Source organism: Stegodyphus dumicola, chromosome 3 (assembly GCF_044657685.1).
Source record: "Stegodyphus dumicola isolate Sdum_Otavi_A_Nest chromosome 3, ASM4465768v1".
NCBI classification, from domain to species: Eukaryota; Metazoa; Arthropoda; class Arachnida; order Araneae; family Eresidae; genus Stegodyphus; species Stegodyphus dumicola.
This window is the reverse complement of record NC_140770.1, coordinates 121032530-121055398: the sequence shown is the minus strand read 5'-3', so window position 1 is coordinate 121055398 and position 22869 is coordinate 121032530. Positions and strand designations below refer to the sequence as shown.

Genomic DNA, 22869 nt, shown 5'->3' with positions numbered 1-22869 from the left:
AAATCTGGTAAGATGGCATGCAGAAAATAGAAAATTAAAAATATGAAACTGCAATTTATGAAATAAAGAGCAATTATGATCAAAAGGGTATTAAAATTTACAAAAAAGCTTAATATTTAATTGTTTACTTTATTAAATATTTCTTTCAACGCGCACATACATAAAGCATACGTTACGCATAGTCGAAATGAGAAAATTGCAACCAGAAAACTATTTGATGTGTATTCGTGATATTTATACTGGCGAGGAATTTGATTTAAATCATATCAAAGAAGTAGTACATCGAGATGAAATACAGTCAAAAGTCATTAATTCAGACACCCATAATCCGGAATGATCTATAATCCAAACCTCAAAGTTACAAACTTTCTGCGCATCGCGCGTATTTACGCATGCGCTTAAGACCTTTACGGTTGCGCATATGCGTGTGCGCATGCGTATATTACATTTACGCTTGCGCGTTTAATGTATAACGGACGGTATAAGCTGAAATTATCTAATTATCTATTTCAGTTAATGTTGCAGATTGCGTTGTTCCTTAATTTTCGAATTGGATCTGGTTTATTATTTTTTGCAGACTGTTAGAGCAATTTTATAAAAGTAAGCTTGAACTTTCGATTATGTCAAATAGAATTTTCTATGCTGGAGCTCCCAAAGGATCTACAAAGCAAAAGTATGTTTCAATGTCCATCAAACAAAAAGTGAAATTGCTGCAAAAAATGGATAACGGCATATTCTTTGTTTCTCTAACCATTCCGAAATCTGTTTTATCAATTTCATGCTGCTCTGCGGCGGGGGGACGCCGCGGTGCGTTATGAATTGGAAGTTGATCTGTCAGCACTATCCTTATCTTCATGGCAGACGTTTTTATTTTATTTGGCTTATTATTCCTTACTAAATGTAGTATTTCATCTTGATGTACTCCGTCTTTGATATGATTTAAATCAAATTCCTCGTCATTATAATTTGCTTCCGATAGTGAAGAAAGTGACACAGAGGTTATTGAAAACGAAAAAATTTCGATCGGCAAATTAGTCAATATTCTATACACAGCAATTATAGGACCTTGAACAGCGGAACTTTGTAACTGAACAAGAAGTTATGTCTGTTTATAGAATTAAAGAGAAAGTATTCTCACATAAAACGAAGCAACTTAATGGACATAGAATGCCATCTAGTGGCCTTCAGAAAAACGTTCCAGCTTAAAATGCGTATACGCATCACCCATCCTCTGAATGCAGTCTCTATCGATGCGTGGATGGGACGCCCGGCTGTAAGAGACATTCTTAGGGAATGCGTATATGGGATGCCCGTCCTTAAAGGGTTAATGGACATCGAAACATGCTTTTGCTTTGTAGATCCTTTGGCAGCTCCAGAATTGGAAACTCTTATTGACATAATCGAAAGTTCAAGCTTACTTTTTATAAAATTGCTCTAACAGTCTGCAAAAAATAATAAGCCAGATCCAGTTAGAAGGAGCAATGCAATCTGCAACATTAACTGAAATAGATAATTAGATAATTTTAGCGTTTTAATTTTATATTTATATATTAAACGTGCATGCGTAAACGCACATGCGCATGCACAGAAAGTTTATAGCTTTGAGGTCCGGATTATGGACTTCCGGATTAAAGACTTTGCACTGTATAGAGTTTTGATTACTATTATTATGTTATTGAGAAATACCTTAATTCTTTAATTCTTAATAATGAATGTTTATTATAATTACTGTGTTATAATTTTTAGATACTGAAATTGATTGGAAAGCGTATATGCAAGAAGTAGAAGGTGTAATTAATGGTACTTTGGATTATCAGCATTTAAAAGGTGATACTGGACCTTTAGTGTAAGTTTTTTTTTATTTTTTTAATTTAAGCAAATAACTATTTAAATTTCATTTTAATGAAGAGAAACAATAACTGTTCGCTCACTGGAGAATTAGAATCAAGTTATTTTTGTTTTAAACTTTGATAACATCTTAGAACAAAGCATTTTCTATATTTAAATTAACTAAAAACTTGCTTCTAATATGGCATTGTTATTTCTACTGTATTAACTGTGTTTGTGACATGATCGCTTTTGTCTGGTTATGAAATTTTATGTAATTTAGTAGGTGTTAACAAATTTATATATCTATTTATACATATATATTTTATGCTACAGAAAATTTAAAATATTTTATTTTCTTATATTCTTTAATAATCTGACTGTTATTATAATAAATAGAAGATTATGAGGGTATAATTTTAAATAAATAATTAAAGAATAAAATGGGTAATTATACAAATTTAGCTTATAAATGTTGTTTAAATACAGCTATTCATCAGTGGGTCCAAAATACTCTTCCTTTCAGAGGGCTAATTAAATTGCAATTACAAGTAATTGGAAGTAATAATAGTTAAATGTTATTTATTGGAAGATATTTCAATATAACAAAATATAGGCTCCTATTGCTTATGAACATGTAGTTCTAAAGAATATTAAACTTTCTAAAGAATATTATAAAAGAATCAAATCTGTTGAAAACTAAACACATTTTTGATTATTTCTGTTTCACAGTTATTTATACTAGTATAAATGGGCTTTCATTTAAATTTGTGTTAACTTTTATTGAGCTAGAAAAATTACTATATATTCAGATTTATTTTATAATCTAATTTTTGAGATTTTATTATAGTATACATAAATTACTTACTATATATTCAGATTTATTTTATAATCTAATTTTTGAGATCTTATAGTATATATAAATACTACATTAAAATATATAATGACAGATTTAATAGTTTCAGTTCATGAAAATCTGCAGTAGCGAGAAATAAACTTTTATTTTTCTTTCATAAGCTACACAAAGTTAAGGAGAAATTTTTTAGTCAACAGAATTTTCTTATTTGAAGATTTATTTATTTATTTAAATTACATCTAAACCTACAAATTGCTGTGATAATTTTAATTACAGGGTCATTTAAAGTTTTAACAGAATAGCATGTTAATGAGTAATCTTTATCTGACTTTTAAATGGAAAATTGATACAGAATTCCCCTTTTTGAGGGGGTGTTCTTTGAATGGCATTAAAATGGGAGTTTATTTAATGTTAAATGTATTAAATAATGCTGAGATATGTCAAGTATGTTTTATCTTTGGAAAAGTAAAATTTGACATTTTTAATTATAATACAGTGTACTCTCAATTATCCAGGTGCAGATTATCTGTGAGTGGCAGTGCCCATGCATGCGAACATGTGCAAAACGAGCACGCACAAGTCCGAAACTATTGAATTGCATTGGTGTCAATGATTACCTTGTACAGTTTGTTCTGCTGCATGTGCAAAGGCACGATTTTGGTTGATCTTTGGGATGCTTTTGTTTCCTGTGTATTTTAGTGCATAATTTCTTTATTCTTTTAAAAACTGATTTAAAATTTTAGGTCAAATTTAAAACCAATAACACCAATTCGATCAGGGAGAAAGAACCTGCATAATACGTATTTAATTTTGGATTATAGTTGTATGCCTCAAAATTAAAAATATAAAATTCTTTGAAAATGTCTATTGAGAAAACCTTAAGGAATGACTCATTGATGATTCAACTGACCAGGCTTTCAGTATTTCAACTGATGTATATGTCATTTCATATGTCACAAGAACAGAAGATGCAGAGAATGATACTAAAAATACAAACGAAGAATATACTGACAACTACATTAGTCAGAAAACAGCAGTGACTTCTGTAGAAATCTGCAGAACTTTGTTGACGAAAGGGATTTGAATACAATGATAAAATAGTACTTCAAAGAATACACAGTGAAATATGATAAATATTTAGATGTTCTCAAAAATAAAGTAAAATTACTGATTGTTTTTTAAAAAAAAAAAAAAAACACAATATTCATGAAAATATATGTTTGGATTACCCTTGTTTTTCAATTATCCTTGACCTGCTTTTCCGGCATTAGCCCAGATAATCGAGAGTATGCTGTATATATAACTTATTTTACAGTATTTTATTTATATATATATATATATATATATATATATATTTTTTAGGTATCCGGCTGGTTTTGTGTATGTATACTTAATATTTTATGCTTTGACCCAAAGAGGAACAAATATTCTTATTGCTCAGCATATATTTGCAATATTGTACTTAGCAACTTTATATATTGTATTCCGGCTGTATATAAGATCAAGACTTGTAAGTACCATGATGTTGATTGTCTATATGCTTTATTCTATATGATATTTATATGCTTGTTCTATATTATATTAAATCTACACCGAAGAGCCATTACATTATGACCATCCTCCAACTATAACAATGGGTTCGCTGAGGAACAAAACCACTGTGGGTGTGTGGCTGATGTTGGAGTATATAAAGCAGCTATGCATTGTCTTTCCAAACATAGTGCAATTTGCGACATAATGGGAAAAGCAGCTGATTTATCAGACTTTGATAAAGGTCAAATCGTTATGTCTTGGCGATTGGAAACATTAATATCAGTAATGGTGCATTTAGTAGGCTGTTCACATGCAGTTGTTGTGAGTACATATCGAAAGTGTTGTATGGATGGTGAAACGACAAGTCGCCGGCCTGCAGTGTGTCGTCGATGGCGTATTGATTCCAAAAGACAGCAGAGTGATGCAAAAGCAAAGTTTAAAAATTGTAAAATTAAACTTTTAGCAAAAGTAGCAATAGAAGCTCCCTAAGGTTATGTACTGTGCAGGCATTGAAGACAAAAATTTTTAAACTTAACCAATTTATTAACAATATATAAAAATAAAAACACAATGAATAAATTTAATCAATATCAGAAACTTAAAGAATATAACATAATCATTATCAAAATTACACTTAGTTGATAATCCATTAACCCCAAGGGTTTTCCTTTAAAGAATGTTACACTATTAAACAATATTTTACCTGATCTCCAAATACTGGCATTCAATACGCGAAAAACATATCATTAAACAGAAATTACACGGTTTTAATGAAATTTGCTACACTATCAATAAGTCCATGCTTCGTGGTCAAGAAGGCACCTGAAAAATTAAATTAAATCCTTGAGAGCACTTAAACCGGCAAAACGCCGCTCACTGTAGTTACACACGGGAAATCACAGCTTGGAAAAACATCGCCGCTAATCCGTGTTGAAGATGCCGCCTTCATGAAAACAGGATACCACCCACGGCAGTCACTCACATTGTAGCCTCATTTCAGGATCCAGGAAAAATCATCTTGTAGTCTGGAACCACGGCACTAGTGGAACCATGGCACTAGTCGCTGGCTGGCATGCATCGCAACATCATCTTCCAATGGGGGCTGGAACGGCACACCAAGGAGCAAAGAAACAGGAAACAGAAGGAATAAGCCAGAGCGACGCGAGATACTTATACCTGAAGTAGACATGACGTCATCTCACGGCAACCAATCAGCTATCGGCACAACTCAGCTTTCCAGATGACGTAACATCAAGCTTCGTTTTTACATCTTAATTAGGCTGGAACAGTCTGTTCTTAATACCAACAGTGGCAGTGAAAAACGAAGTAGAGGTAACTACTATATCCCTTTAAAATAAGAACTAAGCCTTATATAAAAGTTAGAAATATTTCAAGGAGGAGAGATGATGCAAAAAAAGGGTTACAATAGGTCATATTTTCCAACAAATGCCCCCCACATCATCATCTCCGACCTGAAATAAAAACTGAACGCCAGTATTTTTACAAAATTCAAAACAAGAATAAATAAATATCACAACTCCATTCAATATCAGAAATTTTTAAGAAAAATTTTCCTTTGGGAACATCTTATCCCATTTTTCAAATTTTATCATAACAAGAAAGTCCAACATGTTACAAAACAATACAGAGACATATGTATGATCATACATTCAATACATTTACCCAGGGCCCTGGTCATTCGCACAACATTCTACACTATACAATTTTGCATTATCTAATACTCATCATAATATGACTTACAACATATTATTTTCAACTAAACAAAACGTTTAATACACACAAAAACAAGTTTCACAAGAAAATTGCTCCACAAAATCTTATCAAGTTATGTTTTGTCATGGGATCAGCCAGATTATCTCTACTTGGAACATATTTTAGATAAAAAATTTCCCTCTTCAATAGATCACGAATGAAGAATAGTTTTACATCTATATGTTTTGTCCTTGAGTTTTCAATAGTTGATTTTGTAAAACATATAGCAGCCATGTTATCCGCAAACAATATAGGTTTTGAAACATAGTTACTTGCAATCTTAAACTGAGTGCATTCATCCAAAATGTTTTTAAACCAAACTAATTCTTTTGCTGATTCAGTCATGGAGATAAATTCAGCCTCCATAGTAAACAAACTCACTCCCCTTTCTTTAAATGTACGCCAAGATACAGGTGATTCTCCCAACAAAGCTATTTGTCCACCAATGGACACCATATCATCCCTGCTTGAAGCAAAATCCAAATCTGAATATATTGAGCTCCAGTTCCTTGCATACCAGTTTAAGTTTGTGATGTCTGCTATTGGAAATGTATACTAAAAGTTTAAATAATCCTTCCCAGTTAAACTTACCAGGATTGCTTTGAAACTGAGAAAATATATTAACAGCATAGGCTATATCCGGACGAGTACGATTGCAAAGAAACAAGAGGCATCCTAAAACATTTCTATGAGGATAATTCATCATCTCAATCATTTCTTCTTGTGTACTGGGACTTTGAGACTTTGAGTATTTCACACCTTTAACTATTGGAAGGGAAGTAATTTGTATTTTAAAAGACTTAAATCGATCAACTATGTCTTCTATATATAATTGCTGGTGAATCAGGACACTATTGTTCTCATATTCAAATTCCACACCCAAAAGCTTTCTTGTTTTACCCAAAATTTTCAAATCAAAATGTGAATTCAGGACTTTTAATATCCATTTAGCCTGAACTTCACTTTTTCCAAACATAACAATGTCATCAACATAAACCAACAGAATGACAAAATCTTTAAAACGATAGACACAATTACACCACTCAAGCTTGGTAAACCCTAGGTTACATAGTGTTCTATCCAACTCGTTGTACCATAATCGCCCACTCTGATGCAGACCATACAAGGCTCTATCTAAATGACACACAAAAGTTTCTTTATCCTGCTATACAAAACCCTGAGGTTGGGACATGTAAATTTCCTCAGATAAAGGAGCGTAGAGATAGGCACTTTTTACGTCGCATTGTATATTTGCCCATCCAAGGTGTGCAACTAAGAGAGAGAAAAAGAGCCTTATTACTGAAAAGTTGACTACAGGTGAGTAGGTTTCATCATAGGTATCGTATTTAATTTGCCGATAACCCTGAGCCCCTAAACGAGCTTTAAAACAAACAATGTTTCCAAATTCGTCACGTTTAATGTTGAAAATCCACCTGCAACCTAGTGGAGTCTTGTCTTTAGGAATTGGAACAAGATGCCATACCTTATGCTTTCGCATGTTAGCCATTTCCTCTTCCATAGCCTCTGTCCATTTATGCTTTTCTGTGAATTTCATTGCCTGGTTATAAGTGTTTGGAACTGAAACCTCTAGTCAGCTATCTTGGGTATATGACGTTGAAGGAGTGCCAGTTGGGTCGATTTCACCACTATAAGTATTGCTTCCCTTGAAATCAAACAAGGTAGGATCATACTGAATATTATGCTCAGTGCAATACTTTTCTATGTCATTTGGTGATCATAGTCTTTGATTAGACCCCTTCTCAAAATAGTACACATCCGTACGAGTGCCGTCTGGCCTTGGAACAGGTTTACGAAGCCAAGTTACCTGTCTCAATGTAGATTGAGTGTCAGTGCTAGGTATAGAAGAGGGTACACTAGTATCAATTCTTTCCTCTATTTCAGGAAAATAGCCAACTGGAGTATCAGTAGATTGGAACTCGACCCTCTCTTCAGATTCCAAATCAGGAAGGGTGCCCAGTGCAGCTCCACTGCCACTTTTCTGCATTCCAATTGACTCTTTAAAAGTAGCATTTAGGGTTTCTACTACCTTTTGTTCATTTTCCAACCAAATCTTGTACTCTTTTGTTCGTACACTGTATCCAATCAATCGGCCCTTCGTTGCCTTTGGATCAAGCTTAGAATTTCTTTTAGTATTTGAAATTCCCACATAGGCAATCGTTCCAAATGCCTTAAGATGACGCACTGATGGTTTCCGCTTAGTATACAATTCGAATGGGGTTCTACCTTGGCCCTTATGACAAATTCTATTAAATGAATATGCAAAATACATCACTGCATCTGACCAAAATTTAGGACTCATTCCACTGTCATGTAAAATTGCACGTACATTGTTGAGAGCTGTCTGATTGAATCTCTCACAAACCCATATGCCTTAAGGTGATGCACTGATGGTTTCCGCTTAGTATGCAATTCGAATGGGGTTCTATCTTGGCCCTTATGACAAATTCTATTAAATGAATATGCAAAATACATTACTTGCATCTGACCAAAATTCAGGACTCATTCCACTGTCATGTAAAATTGCACGTACATTGTTGAGAGCTGTCTGATTGAATCTCTCACAAACTCCATTTTGTTCCGGAGTATATATATCTGTGAATTCGTGCTTTACTCCATTTTTATTACAATACGACCTGAATTGTTAATTGTCATATTCTTGTCTATTGTCAGTTCTAAAATATTTCAACTTAAGGTTCAGAGATCTTTCAGCACGTGCTATATGCCTTTCAAATACTTCAAACACCTGACTTTTCTCTACAGTGGGGTACACTACCACATAACGAGAATATTCGTCAATAAAGGAAACAAAATAACGTTCACTATTCCTACCTGGAATGTTAATAGATCCCCATACATCAGAAAAAACCCTTTCAAGCGGTCTCTTCACTTGAATACCTTCTAAAGGTCTATAGGAGATTCGTCTTTGCTTATTGATTTGACAATGTTCACAAAACAAATTAGGTGAGTTCTTTAACACAGGAAGACCTCGAACTGAATGTCTCTTACTAGTCCTGTCAATACACCATAATTGATATGACCAAACTGACCATGCCATAATTCACTATTGTTATGCTGAACTATGGATGCCTCAAACTTCACAGATTTGCCCCCCCCTTTTTCACTATTTTCGGGAATACATGATAGTTACTTCCTATCAACTTAGCCTTGAACATAGTTTCATTTTCATCATTAGTAATTTTAATTTGCCCATTTTTACCATAAAATCTTGCTCTATTGATATCCACCTTAGGTCCAGATATTAAATTTCATCTCAGTTCAGGTGAGTATAAAACATCTTTAAACAAAATAATTCTATCCCCAAATTTCATTTTAACAGTACCTTTCCCATGAATTGGAAAAGTTGCCCCATCAACAGCTGCTAGCATATTCTCATTATTCACAGGAGAAAAAGTATCGTACAATTCACGATTTTTACAAAAATGATGAGATGCAGCAGTATCAAAAATCCAACTATCATCATTTTCTTCCAAGTTGTTAACATTAGCTTGAGCTATGAAATGGGACTGAGCATGGGAATTATTTTTACCTTTACACAACTTGAGTTTATTCTTACACTTAGGCGATGTTTTATTAGTACTAGATACAGCTGAGGAAACAGAAGAAGCAGGCGAGGGTGATCTGGAAAAATTACCTTTCCTTCTACAGTACTTTTGAATATGACCTAGACGGCCACATTTATAACACTTGATCCCTTTAATCTGCTTAAATTTGGGTTCAAAGTGAGTACTTTGAACTTCTATAGTCTTATTGGAATTTTCCCTATCTATCTCCCTTAAATTAAGACGCGTTTCTTCTGCTAGTATTTCCAGTTCAACATTTTTAAATATGAACTTTTCATCTGGCCACCTCAAAACATTCTGAATTACCTGATCATATTTTTCTGGAAGAAATCTAAGAAACTGAAAACATATATATACATCTCTTACAGCCTGATTAATATCAGCTAATTGTTCAGTTATCCGTTTTAATCTAGAAGAAAACAAACTGATACTTTCATTTGGCTTAATTTTATAATTTAAGAACTCTGAAAACAAGGACATATGTCTAGATCGATAATCTGGCTGAAAAAATTTGGCAAGCGTTCCATGCAACTACTGGATCATCAATTTCACATATTAAGTTTCTATATTCAGGGCTTACATTCATATAAATCAAAGATAATGCCAAACGACTTCTATTTTGATAGTCGGCAACAATTTCTTTTGTAATACCCTTAACATAATTTAAATCAGGACATTTTTCAATACCTTTAACCAAAAGCCATGCATTTTTCTCATTTAAGACAAACTTCATGTCTTTAGACCATGTAAAATAGTTACGTGCATCAAGTTTAGTAATACTATGCATAACATTAACAGTAGCCATATTTGAATTTCAACAAAAACTGCCCCCCCCAGTTTCTTAAGTCCTAAATTAATTTTAAACTTCCAAAGTCTGCACCAAAAGATAACTCAGGGGCTGGGCCCATAACCAAAATGATGCAAAAGCAAAGTTTAAATATTCTAAAATTAAACTTTTAGCAAAAGTAGCAATAGAAGCTCCCTAAGGTTATGTACTGTGCAGACATTGAAGACAAAAATTTTTAAACTTAACCAATTTATTAACAAAATATAAAAATAAAAACACAATGAATAAATTTAATCAATATCAGAAACGTAAAGAGTATAACATAATCATTATCAAAATTACACTTAGTTGATAATCCATTAACCCCAAGGGTTTTCCTTTAAAGAATGTTACACTATTAAACAATATTTTACCTGATCTCCAAATACTGGCATTCAATACCCGAAAAACATATCACTAAACAGAAATTGCGCGGTTTTAATGAAATTTGCTACACTATCTATAAGTCCATGCTTCGTGGTCAAGAAGGCACCTGAAAAATTAAATTAAATCCTTGAGAGCACTTAAACCGGCAAAACACCGCTCACTGTAGTTACACACGGGAAATCACAGCTTGGAAAAACATCGCCGCTAGTCCATGTTGAAGATGCCGCCTTCATGAAAACAGAATACCGCCCACGGCAGTCGCTCACATTGTAGCCTCATTTCAGGATCCAGGAAAAATCATCTTGTAGACTGGAACCATGGCACTAGTCGCTGGCTGACATGCATCGCTACATCGTCTTCCAATGGGGGCTGGAACGGCACACCAAGGAGCAAAGAAACAGGAACCAGAAGGAATAAGCCAGAGCGACGCGAGATACTTATACCTGAAGTAGACATGACGTCATCTCACGGCAACCAATCAGCTATCGGCACAACTCAGCTTTCCAGATGATGTAACATCAAGCTTCGTTTTTGCATCGTAATTAGGCTGGAAAAGTCCGTTCTTAATACCAACAGTGGCAGTGAAAAACAAAGTAGAAGTAACTACTACAGTCAAAAGTCGTTAATTCGGACACCCATAATCCGGAATGATCTATAATCCGGACCTCAAAGCTACAAACTTTCTGCGCATGCGTCACGTTCATGCATGCGCACAGGCGTTAACGAGAGTGCGTAAGACCTTTACGGCTGCGAATATATTTGTGTGAATGCGCGTTTTATTTGTAACGGAGGTATAAGCTGAGCTAAAATTATCTAATTCAGTTAATGTTGCAGATTGCGTTGTTCCTTAATCTTCGAATTGGATCCGGCTTATTATTTTTTGCTGACTGTTAGAGCAATTTCATAAAAGTAAGCTCGAACTTTCGATTATGTCAAATAGAATTTCCGATATATATTTACTAATATGTAATTTGTATCTACAAAGCGAAAGTATGTTTTGAAATCCGAAATCTGTTTATCAATTTCACGCCGCAGATTGGAAGTTGATCTGTCAGCACTATCCTTATCTTCAGGGCAGATGTTTTTATTTTATTTGGCTTATAATTCCTTACTAAGTGTAGTATTTCATCTTGATGTACTCCGTCTTTGATGTGATTTAAATCAAGTTCCTCGTCATTATAATTCCCTTCCAATAGTGAAGAAAGTGACCCAGAGGTTATTGAAAACGAAAACATTTCGATTGACAAGTAAGTCGGTATTCTCGGCACAGCAATTACGGGACTTGAACAGCAGAACTTTGTAACTGAACAAGAAATTATGTCTGTTTATAGAATTAAAGAGAAAGTATTATCACAGAAAACGAAGCAACTTAAACAACTTACATTGAAAGAAATGTTTAATAAAGTAAACAAATAAATATTAAGCTTTTTCTTTTTGTAAATTTTGACATCCTTTAGATCATAATTGTTCTCTATTTCATAAATTACGGTTTCATATTTTAAATTTGTAATTTCTGCATGCCGTCTTACCAGATTTAAACTGATGATCTATAATCCGGAAAAATCTATAATCCGGAATCGCCGAAGTCTTGACGAGTCCGGATTAACGACTTTTGACTGTATATCCCTTTAAAATAAGAACTAAGCCTTATGTAAAAGTTAGAAATATTTCAAGGAGGACAGATGATGCAGAAAGAAGGTTACAGTAGGTCATATTTTCCAACACACAGATTGCTACACATTGTTTGCCATGACCGAAGCTGAAATCTGCACTAGCTACAGCAGTGGTGAGCCAGGCAGTGTTTCTCAGCATGCTGTGCAGTGTACATTGCTGTGTATGGGCCTAAACAGCCGGAGGCCGAAGCATGTCCCTGCACTGACGGCATATCATCGCCAGCTTCGTCTGCAATGAGCCAAGAAACATCGGAATTGGACATTAGAAGAAAGGAAGAAAGTTGCATGGTCTTACAAATCACGTTTTCTAGTCCATCACACCGATGGGCGTGTACTAATATGCCAATTTCCAAATAAAACCTTGGCTCCCAGATGCACATTTAAACGGAGACAAGCTGGTGGTGGGGGTCTTATGGTGTGGGCAATGTTTTGATGGAGTGCATTAGGACCCATAATCCCTGACATCTGTGCACTACATAAACATTCGTTGCAGACCAGGTTCACCCATTTATGACAACAGTATTTCTGGTAGGGGATAGTGTTTACCATCAAGAAAAATGCACCATGTCACAAGGTTCAAATCATCAGGGAGTGGTTCGAGGAACATTCCAGTGATTTTCAAGTCATGTCTTGGCCTCCAAATTCACCTGACATTAATCCAATAAGGCCTTTGTGGTCCCACCTGAAAAACAAATTTTTGCTGCCACATTATCCCTCTTGCAATGTGTGGGAATTGCAGGACCAGTTTTTGAGCATTTGGTACCAGATACCTCATACTATAGTTCGACCGCCTCATCCGCGACTATGAGCGCAAACACTCATGCGCCATTCGGACTGAATTATTCTCAAAATAGGGTGGAAGGATGGGGACTTTCTTTCCCTCCAGCATAGCTTTTTCGGAGAAGAGAAGACCTTTCACGTCACAGCAAGTAATACCACCCCTTTTGGACGAGTCTATGTGTTTTGGCAGAATGCCAACCAGGGTTGCGCTATAGATGGTTGAACTATACCTATCAGCACCTTATGGAGTTAATGCCACGCCCGGTGCTGGCAGTTTTGAGGCCTGAAGGTGGTCCTACATGTTATTAACTAAGTGGTCATAATTTAATGACCCTTTGGTATATATTCTTATTATGTGTACTTATTACATATATTATTTTTAAATCATGGAATAAAATTTTTTAGTAAAATAATAGCTATAACATAAAATATTTGATTGATTTGCTTAAAATGTGTAATGCAATTTAACTTTAGTTCTACTGTTTTACTGTGTAGGATGCCGGTTTTCTGAGTGGTGCAATTAAATTGTTCTTACAAGTATATTTTGCTTTCAATTTTTAATATGTTCTATTTATACAAGATGCCAACTGTACTGACTCCTTATAGTGTTGAAAATGCTGGAGCTGGCCGTGATTCTGTTCACTTTTAACTGAAATATGTATCAGAAATTTCACAAAAAAAAAAAAAAAAAAAAAAAGAAAATTACTGAAAGCAGTCAGATGAATTGTATGAAAACCAGCATTCAGATGATCAGAATAAGGAATCAAGTGAAAGGAAATAATTGAAAGAGAATCGCATAGAAATTAACTTATTTTATAAATAAATTTTATCAGTTCATCTTTTTACAATGCAGTTTGTTGAAATAGCATGTTAAATCACATTGTGCATTATTTTTAAAACACATATGCATTTTTAAGCCACATTTCATTTTGCAGAAATATTTAGTGCTAATATTTTGTCTGTAGTGATATCTCAGTATCTATTATATCTGATTTTAATAAATTATTCTGTAGCAAACTAAATTAGGTATGTGAATATATCTATTTAACTATTCTGTGGCCCTACACAGCAATAAAAACAAAATCACAAATTTTCTAGTATTACAACTGAAATTGATTTAATGTCACCTCATGTTTTGTCTACTTCATGTACTGGAATATAAATTTCAATACTTACTTAAGGAGCAGAGGCAGATTTTTCTGACGTTAATTTCATATTTAAATCTGAAGTCCCAAACATTCTTTAGGTTTTCATTTTTCTTTGCAGAAATTCATTTTATTTTAAATACAACTTGTAGACTTTTTGTACTGCTTTACCATACTAACGATAATTCTCCAACTTAAAAATGTGAACAAGCTGGTATAAATTTTCCTGGCAATCTCACTTTTTACTATGAATAGGGGGTAAGATTTCACACTTTTATCTTTGGCTTGTGACTAAACTAATGAAATTTATTTTTATTGACAGTGGGTTTCAAAATATGCATGTGTTTAGGCTTTTGAACATTTTTAAACGGTCTTCGGAACGTAAATGTCAATAATATCTCTGAAACAAGAATTTAGTGAACATCTTCCTTGTGTGCACATCCATAGTCTTCTTGTAACAGTCTCCTTATATTTCTAGCTTTAAGATTAAAAGGCATAAAAATATTTGATTAAAAAAGTGCATTATTCCAAATAGCATTTCAGATTTCTTTAGGTAATTTTTTCTTTTGTCACAGTTTTTTCTATCTGCAAAAGTGTTTGCAAATATTACTTGAAATTTCTAAAAGAAATTGAGATGAATACTGTTTATTGTTCTAGGATGTGTTTCTAAATGTTTGTTATGTATAGTGTTACATGCACATTAGCTAGTGCCTACTGATATATTGCAAAAAATATTACCCAAGTCTCTGATTCTTGTGAGTGTTTTGCAACCCTAGATGCTATTCTGCTAAAAGATGCAATTTTTATTTCTTTTCATGTTGTTAATAATCACTCTTCTTTTACTTTTTTTTTTTTTTTTTTTTTTTTTTTTTGAGAAGGAGAGTGCTGGCAAAGGGTGAGATGGGTTCTCTTTTTATTCCTGTGTCAACCTCAAACTAATAAGAGCAACTATATGTTTGCGCTGCATATTTTTTTTTTTTTTCTTTTTCTTTTTCTTTTTTTGAACCTCTTGGAAAATTCTTACAACCATGTTCATCTTATTTTAATTTTTATTCCATTTGTATCATGCATCTAGTACAGAGGTTTTGAAAAGGGGGTCAATAGCCTAATATGAATTAAAATCTAATCAACATAATCAGGATCCCATTGATTTTAAAAAAAAATGGCACTTTCTGTTAATAGGGTGCCAGTCACCAAATGGCCATCAAAGTGCTAACTATGTTATCCTTTACACTGAGCAGCCAAAACATTTATGACCATTTCCACATTTTTTCAACGAACTCATCTGGATAATGTGGAGGGCACATAATTAAGTGGGAAAGGTATTTAACTGCTGCTGAAGAACGTAAGGAATCATTCTTGCACTTACATTTGTGAGTGATGGATAAGGTTGCTGATTTAAGCGAATCTGATAGAAGGCAGATTGTAATGCCCCAAAGACTCAGAATGAGTATCTCCGAAACTGCGCGACTGTAGGTTGTTCACAATCTCTCATTATTAGTATTTAAGCACGGTGGGTAAATGACAGTGAAACCAGCAGTAGATACCAAGGTGTTGGACGTCCAGGCATCATCAAATAAAAAGGACGCTGGAGACTGTGTCCAAGATTGCTTTTATTATATTAATGCAATTGTTTCAGAACACACGGTTCAGCAGACACTGTTGGATATGGGACTGCACAGCAGATGTCTCCTTCATGGCCCTCTGTTGACCTAGTGTCATTGTCAATTGTGCCTACATTGGGCTTGAGAACATTGAGACTGGATCATGAATAAGTGGAAGACAGTTGCCTGGTCGGATGAATCATGATTTCTCATTCATACCGTAGATGGTCGTGTCAGGGTGCATCGTCTTCCAGGCGAACATTTGCTTCCCTCCTGTGCATGACCTGTACAGCAGGTCATGCACAGGCTGATGCTGGCAATATTATGCTTAGGGGGGACATCCACATGGGTGGCACTGGGGTCGTTAGTTGTGGTAGAACAGACCATGAAAGCTGCAGACTATCTGAAGATAGTTGTGGATTAGTTGCACCCTTACATGATGTCTGTCTTCCCAACTGGAAGTTGAATCCTCCAGCAGGACAACACCCCATATCACAGGGCTGAAATTATGTTGGGAGTGGTTTGAGGAGCATAAGGATGAATTCCAATTAATGTCCTGGCCCACCACATGAATCTCTTTGAAGCTCAAATGATTATCTTTGGTTTTCGTTTTAAAACTGACTTGTTTATATTCACTTTGTATCGAAAATAATTTTATTGCTTTTATTATATTGATGCAATTGTCAGTTACTGAAAAGTATTGTATTTCCTTAGAAGACATATTGTTAGATATAAGCCACTTGCAAAATGAAAAGAAAGTAAATAAAAAATTAAGCTCACTTCCAAGACATTGAAAATTTGAATGTATCATAGAGTTGTGATGTATTTTATATACATATAAACTGTGATGTGTTTGATATTGATATTGTGATGCATTAAGAGAAGATAGATAAGAGTTGATAGCATTAAAAGAAGATGTTCAAACATAAATCTTATTCGAAACACATGGATAAGTTAAGTTGAGAATTTAAAAGCCATCTGATAGACATATCCAAAAATAAAAGCTGTTACCAAGCAAACCTTATTGAATTTTCCCTCTTCTTACATAGTAAAAGGAAGCTTTAGTCAAGTTATACTATGGAAAACAAGAGGCAAGTTATATATTTTTGAATGAGATGACTTGAGAATTAAGCATCTTAAGAATTATGCCAGATATATTTTAAAAAATATTCAGTACATCAAGTACAGTCATCACATTAATTAAATTAATTAAAATTGAACTCGTATCCAGTTTGTTTCTGAAATCTTGTTTATGTTTGTAAAATTAAAAATCAGAATAATACAAAAAATAATGAAACTCAAATCTAAAAAATCATTTTTTTCACAACTTTTGTTCACATTCTTAGTTTATTTGTTATCTTAAAGTTTATGTGCAATTATTTGTATTATGATTTTGCTGTATGCTGTATATTAAAGTGAAAAAATACAAAAGGGTCATGAAGAAAACAGAAGAAAAGGTTTGAGAATCCCTGATCTAGTAGATGATTTGTAGAGAAATGAAACAGCCATTTGTTTTTAGTCTTACATGATTTCGCCAAAAAATTGTGAATATTCCAGTTCATATGCATTGAAACTATATGTGATGGAAAATATACAACGAAAATGTAATGTTAGAAGCAACTGACAAAATGTGAACTGGCTATTGTTTACTTTCGTTCAAGCAGACTTCATATGGAAACAAAGACAAGCTAAGGGGAGTAATAACTTGGTACAATGGTTCTGAATGTGATTACCAAACAATGCTTACCAAAAATAAACAAATGCATAGTAATAAAAACTGTTTCATTGCTATTTTGATAATGAAAATGTATTTTCTCACCAAAAGGCACCACTAGTGTCTTTGTTGGTGCTTTTTAGCAGTGGAATATATTTTTGATGACTGTTTGCAAGTACTGGTTAATTCATATAACATATTTTGTAACCCATTGGTTGAAGGTACAATATGAATTGACCTTAGAAAGTGCAGAAGTTCACTACTACTGATCTGTAATATTATAGTAGGGAGGATAGCCTTGATACACATGTGCAAATGATACACATGTGTATATTTGTGCAAAAACAAACAGTAATTGGAACAATGAACACATGCATGTGCAAATATCAACTTATATGGTACTATTCCATTAGAGCGGCATTGGTTAAAAATAGAGCCATTTTTGGGGGGCCACCAATTGTTGTCATGTATAAAATTATGAAATAACAATAGAGTTCAAAAAACTAAAACAATTGCTTCAGTAAAAAGTAAATTTTTTTAATTTTGTAATTCTTCAAGTAAATTTTTATTTTTAATTTTTTAATCTAGAGTATTCTACACACAAATAAAAAATAACAAAACTAAATTTAATCTAAACAGGTGGCATAAAGAATGTTCTACACATAAATAAAAACTAATAAAACAAAAGGAAATTCGGTACTTACAGAAAACCCCTTTGACCACAAGAGACAGTGCCAGTCGTGCCAAAGTAAAAAGATCCATTTAATAAATACAATAAAAAAATTATATTTTTATTTTTATTTCAAATTTATTATATTACCATTTATTTATATTTAATTTTTCATTAAAAATTTCCATTATTTTTTATTAAGGAGATGTACTGTAAAAGCAATTATTTTTGCTAGGTTTTTTGCTAGGCGCCATTACGTGGCCATTAATTTATTTTTTTGAAGCCGGTAAGAGTCCATAACTTTGGAAATATTCAACAGCATGCTCTTCTGTAATAGGCAGGTCAAATATTTTAATCATTTTGTTTTTCAAAAATGTGTGATGGAGGGAGAAAAAGGAGTCTTTACTGAAGAATAATAACTAACACATGTAATAAAGATTACACCAAACCCAGTGTGTTTTAAGAAGATTTTTCCATTTGGGGCAAAAAATTGCATAGTTTGGTGTCTTTTCTTTAATAGGCAAAAATTGTTGATGGAATCTTCCATAAGTACCAGAAATTCAATCTTAACAGGTGGTATGAAATTACAAATATTCAATATTATAGAAAAAAATTCAGTTTTTGAATATAACTGACACCACATAAATTTTATTATCCGGTTTTGGGGTGTACAAAATTATAACTGTGATTCACAGTGACATGTTCAGCATTTATTAATTCCACTTTTTTATATCCTTTCCAGTAGTCTGAAATTATTATGCTGCCATGTCTGAATTATGCTGTCCCAATGGCATTTTCCTGAAATGCAGCATGGCCAACAGGTGCACAATTGCAGTCATCAATGTTGTAGCACAATGATCGGGATAGGCGACCAGAAAACATTCTTTGCTTTTCCAGCATAAACCCCGAATATCCATTGTTCTAGAAGAACATATTCAGTGTTGTTTTTTCTTTTTGTGAAAGGCTTTTGTCTATTTCTACGATTTTGTTGGTTCCATTGATTTGATTTCTTTTACGAGACATTAAACTATTTGCACGTCCCTCCCTCAAGTAGTTATTCTAATCTACTGTCCTATTATGGCTGATTTCTAACTGAAGTTGGCAAAATTCAGTCAATGTCTATTCCTGACATCACAGATAGATAAAATGAACAACACTCAGGAAAGAAAGACATGAGCTTTCAAACCATGTTTTGTTTTTCAACATTTTTTTTCACAGCAGAAACGTACGTAACAACGCCTATAGGAGCTTTGTTTGAGACAGAAGTTAACTTCATTGAATGATTTTGAGAACAAAATCAATTGTTATTAAATATTCTTTTATCCTAAAAGAATCTTATGGCATCTTCTTCATCATTAGAAGTAATTTCCAAATAGTGTAGTCCATCGTACTAAAAAAATATGGTGAAATATAGCAAACAAACAAAAAAAAAAAAAAAAAACTGGAAATCTCAAGCCACGATATTTGGTGTTTGTTGTAGCATTGTTTCCTTCTCATTTTTCCTTCATTTTTTAACTGACAACCCTCTAACAGAATAGTTTACTTATATTTTATTCACTTCAATTCAGTTAATTTTTTATAACTAGATAATTTGTAACAGCTTGTAGTTATAAAAGGATGAACTTATTTCTAAAATTTTATGCTGTATATAATATATGCTTATGCACATTTATATACATTTATAAAGTTAACTGAAACAATTAACTATATAATCTTGTTATTTTATAAAATAGAAAATTTTAACTTTTAACAGTAACATATATACCATTCCATCACATTATTACTTTAAGATGCCATATACATTAAAAGATACATTAAAAGTATTACCTTTAAGATGGTACCATCCTAAATGTAATACTTCTAATGTATATATTGTTACGAATTTGGTATTTAAAAAGCTAATGTTAGTTCAATTATAAATTAAATGGTTTTATTTCTCGCGCAGTGCAGCGCGTAACGAATATTAAAAGAAAGCTAAGCCGGAAAAATTAAAAATACAAGAGCGCGTGCGTTAAATAAATAAATATCTCTTTTTGATTTCGAGAAAGTACTGGAAAATTCTAGCGCGTGATTTTAAAATCTTATAAAAGGAGGAAAACATCTCAGTTTGTAGTAGTTGCTTAGTTTGTTTGTTGTTTAGAAAACTGCCGTTGTTGATTATAGCGAATTCGCGGATTAGCGTTCTTTAGCTGTTTTGAATTACGTTCTATTGTACATTTAAGTAGTTAAAAGATAACTACTGTGAGATATTGTGATACTGCATGATAATTTGAGAAAATTTAAGCATTTCTGTTGTGATAATAATAAATTTTTGTTCATTTTTCATCGGACTTGTGCATTCATTTCATAACGAACCCGTACGCACGCAACAATATTAATGAAAAGTATTATATTAATGAAAAATACTTTTCATTAATATAATGTGCATGTATATATTAATGTATATTATATTAATGAAAAATACTTTTAATGTATACACTAATGTAATATAATGAAAATATATATTGATGAATATAATTTCAAAATTCATGTCAAAATTTTCATTAAAATAAAATATCGTATTTACATATTTTATACTTAATTACAGGTTCCTCCTTATGCTTTGATATTTATGTGTTGCACTTCATATAGAATACATTCTATATATGTTCTTAGACTTTTTAACGATTCAGTAGCTATCTTCTTCCTGTTTGCAGCTCTGAATTATTTTGCAGACAAAAAATGGATGTGGGGCAGCATTTTCTTTAGGTAATTTACTTAGCATATGTATTTGTTATATAAAAGTTATACAGCTCAATTACATAAGTAAATTTTTATTTTCTTTTTCATAGCTTTGCTGTTTCTGTTAAAATGAATGTTTTGTTATTTGCTCCTGGACTTCTTTTTGTTCTACTGCATTCAGTTGGATTGCTTAACACTTTCTGTTGTATTGCAGTTTGTGCAGTTGTTCAGGTAAGGCATTTCTTTTTAAATATTGTTTGGGTAGCAGAACTATAAATCTGTTCTGTTGTAACACCATTTTTAAACAAGTCAGTATGTTTCAGTCAAATTGCTTTAATTGTTCTTAAGAGTATTGCAGCATAAGAAGTTTCATTTTGCCTGTGCACAGTGTCATAGAAATATAAATCATTCTCTTTGTATATGTTGTATTTTGCAAGTTAAATAATAAAATTCTCTGCAAATGATAAGTGGCTTTTATTTAGCTCATGGTTTTTGTCACTATAATCAAAAGGTTACAGCCGAAAACGTCGCGGAGAAAACAACGCAAGGCAAAAACGTCGTGCTACAAAACATCATGGGAGAAAACATCGTGGTACAAAACATCGTCGTCGAAAATAAAGCGGTTCAAAAACTTCGCAGTTTAAAAACATCGTCGTCGAAAATATCGTGGTAAAAAATAAAGTATCTACAAATCATCGCATGACGATAACATCGCAGACATGCTTCTTTCAGGCTTTAATAACTGTAAATGGATATTCCCATATTGATTTGTGATCGCAAGATGGAAAGAAGGATAATTTTTACTTTCATACTTTTTATTAACTAATAAATTTTTGTTGAGAAAATAAGAACGAAACTTAAGCATAGAAAATTAATGCAACTTATAGCAATTAATAGAATTTTAAACCGACATAGTTAACTAACAAAGGCCATTAATAAATCATTTTTATAAAGTTTTTACTGGTAATTTTTCATGAAAAGTATAATCTATAATATGCATTTAATTTTTTATGCTTAAGTTTCCTTCTTACTTTTTCAGCAAACATCTATTAGTTAATAAAATATGTGAAAATAAAAATTATCCTTTACATACTGCACTCACAAATCATTATGGGAATATCCATTTACAATAATTAAAACCTGAAAATAGCATGTCTGCGAAGTTATGGTCATGCGATGATTTGTAGATACTTTATATTTTACCACGATATTTTCGATGACGATGTTTTTAAACTGCGAAGTTTTTGAACCGCTTTATTTTCGACGACGATGTTTTGTAGCACGATGTTTTAGAACTGCGATGTTTTCTCCCACGATGTTTTGTAGCACGACGTTTTCGTCCGCGATCTTATCGGCGGACACCAATCAAAAGTATGGCACTAGTTTTTAAATTGTTGCCTAATAAGCTATTGAGCTCAACTTTTGCATGCAATTTCTTTATGGATGACGATAAGGTGTAGTGAAACATTTTTTTTTTCCTATTTTTTTTTTTTTTTTTTTTTTTTTTTAAATTTAGTGTTTAAAAGATTTTACATACATAACTTTATTTTACAAAAAAAAAAAAAAAAAAAAAAAAAAAAAAAAACCCACTCAGAACTTTACTGTTTGCACTATCAGATAAAAACAATTTCATGTAATTTATGTAAAATTTTTAGCATGATTTCTGGGTGAAATTTTGAAAATTATTAATTTTTTCTAACAATTTGATGCCTACATCTAAAAATCATCAAAATCTAAAAATGTATTAGTATAAAGTTT

General features: G+C 32.8%; 1 protein-coding gene across 4 annotated transcripts in view; it reads left to right on the top strand.

The window, feature by feature from the left end:
* The window catches only part of Alg3 (Alg3, alpha-1,3- mannosyltransferase), a 57061-nt gene that overhangs the window by 11216 nt on the left and 22976 nt on the right, over window positions 1-22869 (top strand). For all 4 annotated transcript variants that reach the window (XM_035350936.2, XM_035350937.2, XM_035350938.2 and 1 more), the window contains exons 2-5: window positions 1747-1846; window positions 4046-4193; window positions 20978-21138; window positions 21222-21342. In XM_035350936.2, the coding sequence (XP_035206827.1) occupies window positions 1747-1846; window positions 4046-4193; window positions 20978-21138; window positions 21222-21342 (530 nt within the window). The remainder of the gene's footprint in view (window positions 1-1746; window positions 1847-4045; window positions 4194-20977; window positions 21139-21221; window positions 21343-22869) is intronic.